Source organism: Penaeus monodon, chromosome 10 (genome assembly GCF_015228065.2).
Source record: "Penaeus monodon isolate SGIC_2016 chromosome 10, NSTDA_Pmon_1, whole genome shotgun sequence".
In the NCBI taxonomy this organism is placed as follows: Eukaryota; Metazoa; Arthropoda; class Malacostraca; order Decapoda; family Penaeidae; genus Penaeus; species Penaeus monodon.
Window position 1 is genome coordinate 39,770,154 of NC_051395.1, and position 12,500 is coordinate 39,782,653.

General features: G+C 30.9%; 1 protein-coding gene across 1 annotated transcript in view; it reads right to left on the reverse strand.

Moving 5' to 3' along the window:
• Window positions 1-11,444: 11,444 nt before the first annotated feature.
• LOC119577628 overlaps window positions 11,445-12,500 on the reverse strand; it is a 2,141-nt gene continuing 1,085 nt past the window's right edge. The window contains 2 exon segments of the mRNA XM_037925197.1: window positions 11,445-11,725; window positions 11,728-12,397. Of these exon segments, the coding sequence (XP_037781125.1) occupies window positions 11,445-11,725; window positions 11,728-12,397 (951 nt within the window).

The window sequence follows — 12,500 nt, forward strand, 5'->3', positions numbered from 1 at the left end:
AAAAAAATTAAAATTTATAAATAATACTATTTAATATATATATATTATAGATATTATATATATATATATATAAATTATATAGCTATATATATATAGATTATAATGCATATCATATATATATATGCAATATATATATATATATATATATATAGATATATATTATATAATATATATATATATATATATATATATATATATCTATATATATATATAGGGCCCGCGGTGGCCGAATGGTTAGAGCGTCGACTCAAGACTGTCACGACGGCAATCTGAGTTCGAGGTTCGAGTCAACGGCTGGCGCGTTGTTTCCCTTGAGCAAGGAACTTCACCTCGATTGCCTGCCTAGCCACTGGGTGGCCAAGCCAGCCCAAGTCAGTGCCGGGTAAATAGAGATGGTGACTCGATAAAAAAAAACAAAAAACACCGGGCGGAAGGCAATGGCAAACCACCGCTCTAAATTGCCAAGAAAATCATGGAAGCCCATGATCGTCAAGGCCGCGGCCGAATGGTTAGAGCGTCGGACTCAAGACTGTCAAGACGGCAATCTGAGTTCGAGGGTTCGAGTCACCGGCCGGCGCGTTATTCCCTTGGGCAAGGAACTTCATCTCGATTGCCTACCTAGCCACTGAGTGGCCAAGCCAGCCCAAGTCAGTGCTGGTCCCAAGCCCGGATAAAATAGAGAGAATGATTACCTAAAAAGGTAACCCGGCACTCTCCGTGGAAAGGAACTGGGGACCCTACCACGTACTCACTCCAGGAGCATCACAACATGAAAACTACAATCAAGCATCATGCTGTGACCACGGCGGCTCAGACATGAACCTACCGTTAAAAGAAGAAGATTATATATATATTATATATATGCATATATATATATATATAATATATATAATATAATAATATATATATATATATAATATTTATATTATAGATTTATATATATTTAATTATTATATCTATATATATTAATAGATATATATTAGATATAAATATATAATATAGCATATTATATAAAATTATTATATATTATATAAAAATTAAATATATATATATATATTTTTAATTATATATATATATATATTAAGGATATTATATATATATATATTTTCTTATTATATGTATATATATATATATATATTTTATATATATCTATCTATTATATATTAGATATATATTATAGATATATTTATATCTATTAAGTGCATATAATATCAATATATAAAATTATAGTATTATTATATCTATATTTATATATATCATATATATATATTCTATATATATAGTCTTACTAATATATAATATATTAGATATTTTATATATATATATATCTCGTATACTCTATATATTATATAATAATATCTATCTATATATTGCATATAATATATATATATATATAAAATATATAATTATATATATATATATTAATATATTATATATATATATTAATTTTTATGCATATAAAATATGCATATATATATATATATATATAATCTTCTTCTTTTAACGGTGGGTTCATGTCTGAGCCGCCGTGGCACAGCATGATGTTTTTGGTTAGTTTTCATGTTGTGATGCTCCTGGAGTGAGTACGGGGAGGGTCCCCAGTTCCTTTCCACGGAGAGTGCCGGGTTACCTTTTAGGTAATCATTCTCTCTATTTTATCCGGGCTTGGGACCAGCACTATTTGGGGCTGGCTTGGCCACTCAGTGGCTAGGTAGGCAATCGAGATGAAGTTCCTTGCCCAAGGGAATAACGCGCCGGCCGGTGACTCGAACCCTCGAACTCAGTTTGCCGTTTTGACGTCCTTGAGTCCGACGCTCTAACCATTCCGGCCGCGGCCTTGACGATCATGGGCTTCCATGATTTTCTTGGCAATTTAGAGCGGGGGTTTTTGCCATTGCCTTCCCCCGGGTGTTTTTGGTTTTTTTTATCGGTCACCATCTCTATTTACCCGGCACTGACTTGGGCTGGCTTGGCCACCCGTGGCTGGCAGGAAATCGGTGAATTTTCCTTGCTCAAGGGAAACAACGCGCCAGCCGGTGACTCGAACCCTCGAACCCCAGATTGCCGTCGTGACAGCTTGAGTCCGACGCTCTAACCATTCGCCACCGCGGCCCCCCTATTATATATATATATATATATATTATATATATATATATAAATATATATATTATATCTATATTAATATATGCATATATAATATATATATATATATGCATATATTATATTATATTATATATATATTTATATATAATAATAATATATAATATATATATATATAATCTTCATGTCTTAGTTTTCTTGGCATTAAAAAAACAAGCCACCTTTTCGCTTGCTTCTCTAACTTTATCTAGTATTGTTGTAGTTCAGTGATACTGCTGGCAATTAAAACTATATCTCGACATACCTCAGATTTGATTTTTTGTATCCTCCAACATCCACAGTTCTTCAAATTCTCTAGAGCACCTCTCATAATAGTTTCAGATTATATGTTAAGAGGTGCGGAGAGAGAATGCAACCCTGTCGCACTCCTTGTTTGTTTCGAACCATTCTGTTAACCCTAATTGGTTCTTACAGCAGCTTGTTGTTGGTCATACATGGCTTTTATTAGTTGGATGATGTGTTTTGGAAACTTCATATCGTTCATGTTATTCCAGAGGGTATCGTGATCAACAGTTTTCAAAAACTTTCACATAAATCGATGAACACAGGTATAGGTCTTTTTGATGTTCTCTGTTTTCTCTATATCAATTTTAGATTTAGAATCTGGTTTCTGGTACCTTTTTTCAGGGCAAAAAACCTGCTTGTCGTCTGCAATTTCCTCTCTTAACTTCAACTTCATTCTTTCGCAATAAATTTTTAACAAAATTTTTTCTGCTGTGACTTATTAATGCATTGTCCTATTTTGTTTCTTGAAGTGCATCACCTTTTTTAGGTATGGGGGTAAAGATTGTTTTACCAGTCTTCTGGCCATCTTCTTTTTTTTCCATATTTTTGTACAAGTTTGTAGAAGTATTCAACACTTTCGCCAGTATTCTTAAATTTGTTCTGCTGTTATTTCATCTATTCCGGGCTCTTTTATTCTTTACTTCTTTTCTGGCTTTTATAACTTCATCTAGTAGTGGCAGTGGTTCATCTTCGTTGTCATTGAGTCCAATTAATGTTGTTGTTAGATCTTTATTCTTTTTGTATAGGTTGGAACAATATTGATTCCATCTATCTTTGACTTCCCTTCCATCACACAAAACAAATCCATCTTCAGTTTTGATAGTGGGCCATTGTAGGTTTTAAATTTCGTGTGATGCTTCGTACTCCCTTTGGGAGAGTTCTTTAGTTGTCTTATTGATAGAACAGTTTTCAATTCTCTGGCAATGTTCAATTTAAATATTTTTTCCTTATCTTGTCGCATAATCTTTGAATTTTTGTATTTTGTTTTTGTAAATTACCTTTTCACTGGATTATTGAACCCTTTGTTTTAGGCATCTTCTTGTTTCAAATTTTACTTAGTGTTTTTTCAGATCCAGGGGAATTTTTTCTTTTTCTTTTTGGCGATAGTTTCTTAAGCAGTGCTCAGCAGGAGTTCTTTTCCTTCTTCCCACAACTCATTTGGTGTTTTATCATCTTCACATTGATTGAGTATTTCAAATTTGTTTGACACTGTATTCTGTAATTGTTATCAAGAGTTTTGTAGTCGAGCTTTAGAGGTGGTGTTGGACGCTCCATCTTTTTGAGTCTTATTTTAAAGTCGATAGTTAGTAGTTGGTGGTCACTGTTGCAGTCGGCACCCGGTCTTGTCTTGGCATTTTTTATGCAACTTTTCCATTTTTGGTTCAGCACAATGTAGTCAATTTGGTTGCGTGTTCTTTTGTCTGGTGAAAACCACGTGTACAATATATATATATATATATATATATATATATATATATATATATATATATATATATATATATATATGGGCCGCGGTGGCTGAATGGTTAGAGCGTTGGACTCAAGACTGTCACGACGGCAATCTGAGTTTGAGGGTTCGAGTCACCGGCCGGCGCGTTGTTCCCTTGGGCAAAGAACTTCACTTCGATTGCCTGCCTAGCCGCTTGGTGGATAAGCCAGCCCAAGTCAGTGCTGGGTAAATAGAGATTGTAACTCAAAAAAAAAGAAAAAAAAACACCGGGCGGAAGGCAATGGCAAACCACCTCTCTAAATTTCCAAAAAAATCATGGAAGCCCATGATCGTCAAGGCCGCGGTGGCCGAATGGTTTATAGCGTCGAACTCAACCCTTTCCCCGACGGCAATCCGAGTTCGAGGGTTCGATTTACCGGCCGGTGCTTGTTCCCTTGGGCAAGGAAATTCACCCGATTGCCTACCTAGCCACTGGTGCCAAGCCAGCCCAAATCAGTGCTGGTCCCAAGCCCGGATAAAATGAGAATGATTACCTAAAAAGGTACACCGGCACTCTCCGTGGAAAGGAAAATGGGGACCCTACCACTACTCACTCCAGAGCATCACAACATGAAAACTACAATTTTAAATTCATGCTGTGACCACGGGCTCAGAAGTATGATTTATATATATATAATATATATATAATTTTATGTATGTATATATTTTTATGTATATTATTATATTATATGTATTATATATTATATTGTATATGTATTATTATATATGCTATTATATATATTTGTATGTATATAATATATGTATATGTATATATATATGTATAAATATGTCTATATATTGTATATGTAATATATCTATGGTTATTATTTATAGTATTTATATTATGTCAATTCTTTTCATTACTATATTATCTATTTATATTACTTATATCTCATCTGTATATGTATATATATATCTGCCCTATATTAATATATATATATATTATATATATATATTTATAGTATATATATATATCCTATATATATGATTATTTATACTATATAGTCTATATATATATATATAGCATATTTAATATTATTATTATATATATATAAAATCTATATCTATACTATATATATAAAATATGCAATATATATTTAATTAATATATGCATATATTATATATATATATTAATATATATTTTCTATCATATCATATATAATATGCCATTAGATACTAGCATATATATTTATATATATTGCATATATCTATATATAAAATATATGCATTTTATAAAATGCATATATATTGTATAATTATATCTATCTTATAATATTATATTTTATAATTATAAAATATATATTAGTATATATATATATATGTATATATGTTTTATTATATATATATATCTAAATATATCTATATATAGTATTTATATATTATATATCTCTATCATTAAAAATGCAATTAATAATATATATATATATATATCATATATATATATATATATATATATATGCATATATATCTTATATCTTATTATATATAATATATGATCTTCTATATATATATCTATATGCCTTATCTCTCATATCTATCTATATAGCGATATATAGAATGATAAGTATATATATATATATATATATATATTATATATCTATATATATGCATATATATATGCATATAATGCATATATACTATGCATATATAATGCCATATGCATATATCTATATTCATATATATATGCTATATAATATATGCATATTCCGGGCTCTTGTTATTCTTTACTTCTTTATGGCTTTTATAACTTCATCTAGTAGATGGCAGTGGTTTCGCTTCGTTGTCATTTGGTCCCATTAATGTTGTTGTTAGATCTTTATTTCTTTTTGTTATAGGTTGGAACAATTTGATTCCATCTATCTTTGACTCCCTTCCATAACACAAACAAGTCCATCTTCCAGTTTTGCTAGTGTCCCATTGTAGGTTTAAAATTTTCGTTGATGCTTCGGACTCCTTGGTAGGTTCTTTAGTTGTCTTATGATAGAACATTTTTTCAATTCTCTGGCAATGTTCATTAATATTTTTCCTTATTCTTGTCGCAATAATCTTTGAATTTTTGTATTTTGTTTTGTAAATTAACCTTTTCAACTGATTATTGATACCCTTTGATTTTAGGCATCTCTTGTTTTCAATTGTCACTTGTGTTTTTTCAGATTATCCAGGATTTGTCTTTTTCTTTTTGGCGATAGTTTCCTTAAGCAGTGCTCAGCAGGAGTTCTTCTTCTTCTCCCACACTCATTTGGTGTTTATCAATCTTCACTTGATTGAGTGATTTCAATTTTTTGACACTGTATTCGTAATTGTTATCAAGAGTTTGTAGTCGGCTTAGAGGTGTGTTGGATGCTCCATCTTTTTGAGTCTTATTTTAAATTAGATAGTTAGTAGTTGGTGGTCACTGTTGCAGTCCGGCACCGAGGTCTTGTCTTGGCATTTTTATGCAACTTTTTCCATTTTTGGTTCAGCACAATGTAGTCAATTTGGTTGCGTGTTTTCTTTGTCTGGTGAAAACACACGTGTACAATATATATAAGATAGATATATATATAGATATCTATATATAGATCATAATATATATATATATATATATATCTTGTCCGCGTGGCTGATGGTTAGAGCGTATGGACTCAAGGACTGTCACGCGGCGATCTAGTTTGGAGGGTTCGCAGTCCCGTGGCGCTTTGTTCCCTATGGCAAAGAACTTCACTTCGATTGCCTGCCTAGCCGCTTGGTGGTAAGGCCAGCCCAAGTCTGCTGGGTAAAAAGAGATCGTAACTCGAAAAAAAGAAATAAAAAACACCGGGGCGTAAGGCAATGCAAACCACCTCTTCTAAATCTTCCAAAAAAGTCATGAAGCCCATGATCGTCAAGGCCCGGTGGCCGAATAGTTATAAGCGTCGAACTCAACACTGTCACGACGCAATCCTAGTTCGAGGGTTCGAGTCACCGGCTGGTGCATGTTCCCTTGGGCAAGGAACTTCACCCGATTGCCTACCTAGCCACTGGGTGTCCAAGCCAGCCCAAGTCCGGTGCTGGTCCCAAGCCCGGATAAAATAGAGAGAATGATTCTAAAAAGGAACACCGCACTATCCTTGAAAGGAACTGGGGACCCTACCCCCGTCTCACTCCAAGAGCATCACAAGCATGAAACTACAATAAGTGTCATGCTGTGACCACAGCGGCTCGATATGCATTTTATATATATATATATATATATATATAATAGTATTATATATATATGTATATATGTATATGTATTATATATGTATATGTTATATTATGTATATGTATTATATATATGTATATGTACTATATAAGATGTATATGTATATATGTATGTATAGGTACATATAATATGTATATGTATAATATATATCTATGCATATATATATATTATAATATATATATATATATATATAGATTATATATAGATATGCATATATATTATATATATATATTATATATATATTATGATATGCATATATATATATATATATATAATGTATATATATAATGCTATATATATATATATATATATGTATATTGTATCTATTATATATATTATACTATATATGATATATAATATATCTATATATATATATATCTATATGCATATATATATGTCTATATATTTCCTATATATATTGCATATATGCATATATGCATATATATTATGGCATATATATATGCTATATATATATGCTATATATATATGCGTAGTTTTATATGCATATCTTAATTATGGCATATATATATATATCTATATATTATATATATAATATAATATAATATATATACTGCATATATACATATATATATATATAATATATCTATATCTATATAGAATATATATGCATCTATACTTGGCTATACATTATATCTATTATGTATAATTAGACATGTATAATATGTATATATGTAATATGCATAGATATCTATATATATATATATAATATATATTATATGATATATATATATATTATATGTCTATATTCATATATATATCATATATATATATATTATATATCTAATATTATATAATGGGATTTCTGGCATATCTATATTATCTATTATCTATCTCATTATATCTCCTATCTAGATATATATAGTATATCATGTATATATGATATATATCTGTATATATATCTCTATATATATATTCTCTATATATATATATAGTTTCTATCTTCATATATATCTGACCTATATATATATGCATATATATATATATATTAGATACAAATATATAGTATATAATACTATATATATAATATATGTATATATATTTAATATGTCTATATGTATATATACTATAGATATATATATATATATATAGATCTATCCTGTAATATGTATATCTGACATAACTATAGATATATATATATATGCATAATGCATATATATAGCATATATATATGCATTATATATGCATAGATCTATATATATTATAATATATATAGATATAATAATGTCATTATACATATATAGATATATATATATATATATATGTAATATTTTATCTGCATATATCTCTATCTTATATCTGTCCATATCTATATATATATATATTGTAGGATATGTATATATGCTATATATATATATATATATATATATATATATTGTATCTGTTATGTATATATATGCTGTATCTATATATGTCTATCTATATATGTATAGATAATATGTATATATAATTTTATAATATCTATCTGTATATATAGATGTATATATCTATGTAATATACTATATCTGTATATATGTATGTTAGATATAATATTATATTTTATATTATAAATTTGTATCTATATATATATCTACTGTGATGTATGTATATATGCATAGATTATATATGTATATATATATATATATATAATATATATATATATATATATATAATATATATATAATATAATATATATCTATCCCTATATATTTCTATATATATCATCTCTCTCTCCTCTCTTATTTCAATATATATTATCTGGCCTATATACATATACTATATATTATATATCTATCTCTATATAATATCTCTATTCTAATAGATATATCTAATACTAATGTATATATAATATATATATATATAATATCTATGCTTCTATATATATCTCTGTCTCATCTCTATATTTATATATATAATAGCTATATCTCTACCTGGCTTCTCTCAATCTATTATCTTATTATCTATATACTATAATTATGGCATTATATATCTCTAATATATATATATACTATTATATAGATAGATCAATATCTCTATATATATATATATATGCATATTTACATATTATATATACATATGCATAAATTATATGCGATATTTACATATATATAGATACATAGGCATAAATAGAATATGCAATATATAATATATATAATAATATATTATAGATCATATATGATGTATATATATATATATTATTATATTTATATAGTAATATATGTAATGATAGATAATATATATATATTATATATATATATAATAATATGAATATATCTAATATATCTATCTATCTATAGATAATATCTATCCTCTGCCTATCGTTTCTATCTATAGATATATCATCGATATATATCTATGACCTATATATCTAATCATCTATATATATATCTCTCTATATCTATATATGCATATCTATATTCTATATATCTATCTAGTATTCTATATATCTATATTCATCATGTTTATTGCATATTATACATGAATAATACATATGGCATAAATCTCTCTGCATCTATATATATATACTATATATATATTCTCATCTATCTATATATATATCATATAATGTAATTATATATATATATGTCTCCTATCATATATGTTATCTTTAATATATATCTATCCGATATCTATATAATATCTATCTACTATATATATATTTCATATATATAATATATATATAGATGTAAATATTATGATATATATAATATATCTATATTTTGTAAATATATATATATATTATTATAATATGCATATATATATACTAATACTATTATCTACATATAATATATATGCCTATCTTGCCTATATATATATATTATATATTATATATATATATATATAGAGATATATATATATGCTATATATATGATATATATATATATATAGTATATTATATAGATATATATCTATCATATGCATATATATATCTAGTTATATTATATACTATATAATTATATATATATATATGCTAATATATATACATATATAATGCCTATATATGCATATTATATATATATATATATATATACCTATATATATATATACTATATATATCTATATATATATTATATATATATATATATAATATATATATATATATATATGCTATATTTATATCTAAGATATATATATATATATATATATATATATATATATATATATATAAAATATATATATATATATAAAATATGCACTCACACTCACACACAAAACACACACACACACACACACACACACACACACACAACACACCACACAAACACCACACAAAAACACAACACCACACACACACACAACACCACACACACCCCAAGTAATCTAAATTATATGTATATGTTTATATATGTATAATGTATTTTAAATGTATGTATAATATATATATATATATATATTATAAAATATATATATCTCTATATATATATATATTATGTATATATATATTGCACGCACATACACACCCCACACCACACCCAAAACACACAGTTAATTATAAATTGTCATTTTTTTCCAAAATTTTAATGATAGTTTACGAATGATGTTTTTTATCCCGTATGTTTTACAAAATGAAAAAGTCAAGGTAGATGCATTTTTTCCTTTTAAATAAAAACTTTATCACAGGAGACTTTTATTCAAGTATGATGGCATTGATGATATAATCTCCAGTTACATTCATGTTAGGGATATGCATTCCTGCGTAATATTTCTTATGACTGTAGTGACTCATCAGATCAACTTGACGAACGGCGAGAGCGTCGACATTCCAAGGTGTACTACCTGGCTGGCGTACAAAGGAATAGGATGAATAGGGAATGCCAACCAGATACAGCGTCGAGTTCAGGGAAAATCGTACCACGCTGACACCGAGATGATGACCTTGCTCAGAGAGGGACCACAGTCCAAAACATTGGACCACTTGGTGGTATTGAACGTAATCCGGCATGCTCCCCTCTCCCGGTAAAGCGTTCAGACGATAGTAGAAGACATAAGAGCGGGCGGTGGGCGGCGAAGGGAGGAAGTCATCGCGACAGGGGTTGCCCGTGAGCACCGTGGCATCCTTGATTTCTTGGCTTATATACTTTTTGCCAAGAAGGAAGTTTTAACGTAGAGACCCCCCGAAGGGTGATTGGAGCCTCGCGCTGAAGGGTCAAATTTTTATAACTGTTCCTTAAGGTAAGGGACAGTGTTGGGGACCCATTCCGAAAATGCCGCGTCCCACTCACCTCAGGGGAAAACGCATTCACGATGTCTACGATGTTCGTGTAAAGCCAAAAGCATAGAGCATGATGTTTAATGTGGCATGCTCCCAGGATGCAAGTGCTTCTCTAATAAAATCAAGCGAAACTGCATAGCCCCATTGAACCTGAACAGATCCTCGAAGTAGTAGGGAACTTTCAATGCTCGACCTTCATATCCTGTATAGAAAACCGTTGATGCAGTAGAGTGTGGGGGGCCTCGCGGAGCAGCCACAGAGTCTGGCTCTGAAGGAAAGAAGTCTGGGGAGACCCCGACGTCCTCGTCCAGGAAAATGACTGCAGGGGCGTCGGGGAAGGTGCGAGCCACCAGCTGGAGACGCTACGGTAGTAACGGAAGAGTTTGAGGTTGCCTTCCCCGTGAACAGGAACTTTGGTGAAGTTGACGTTGATGAGACGTAGCAGTTGTGTGGTAGGCTGTGGTGCGTCCCCAAGCACGACGAGCACGTTGTTACGTTGTGCCCCGGGGGCAGTGAGGAGGGTATTGAGGGTGTGGTAGAGGTACTGGTGGCGGGCACCGGCTGTGACGACGACGGGCACATCGGCGAGGGCGGATTGGTGCTGGAGGGTAGGCGGCGGGGGCGGTGGCAGTGGGTCCGGAGTGTGCTCATCGCAAAGTCCGCCCATGGCAGCGTGAAGGTGGCAGTAGTGCCAGCGTTGTTGTTGCAGCGTTTGATTGGAGGGAGCAGTGGGCGTGGGTACATCGGAGAGGGGCAGAACGAGGTGCGCTTGGTGTTGAGCTAGTCCTTGAAGGATGACTGTCTCCGAGATGGTGCGGCCGCCCTTGACGAAGACCCAGGTCCAGTGTGCCATGGGCGTGAGGTGCAAGGCGAAGAGGGAGCCGAGGCCAGCGAGTTGGTGGGCTGCTTGGCGGAGCCCCACAGTGCCAGAGACGGCTACCGTGAGGACGAGGATGCGTCCGGGTGCCACGCGATCCAAGTGCCACTGTAGGTCAGCATAGTGCGCCCAGTAGTAGCCGAGCGGGAACACCTGTGGAAATGCGCTTTATTAGTGCGTGCCTATGATGCTGTCTGGGCGAACGCCGCACTCCTACTGAAAAGAATATTGCCCCTAACTGCGAAGTTGGATGTGT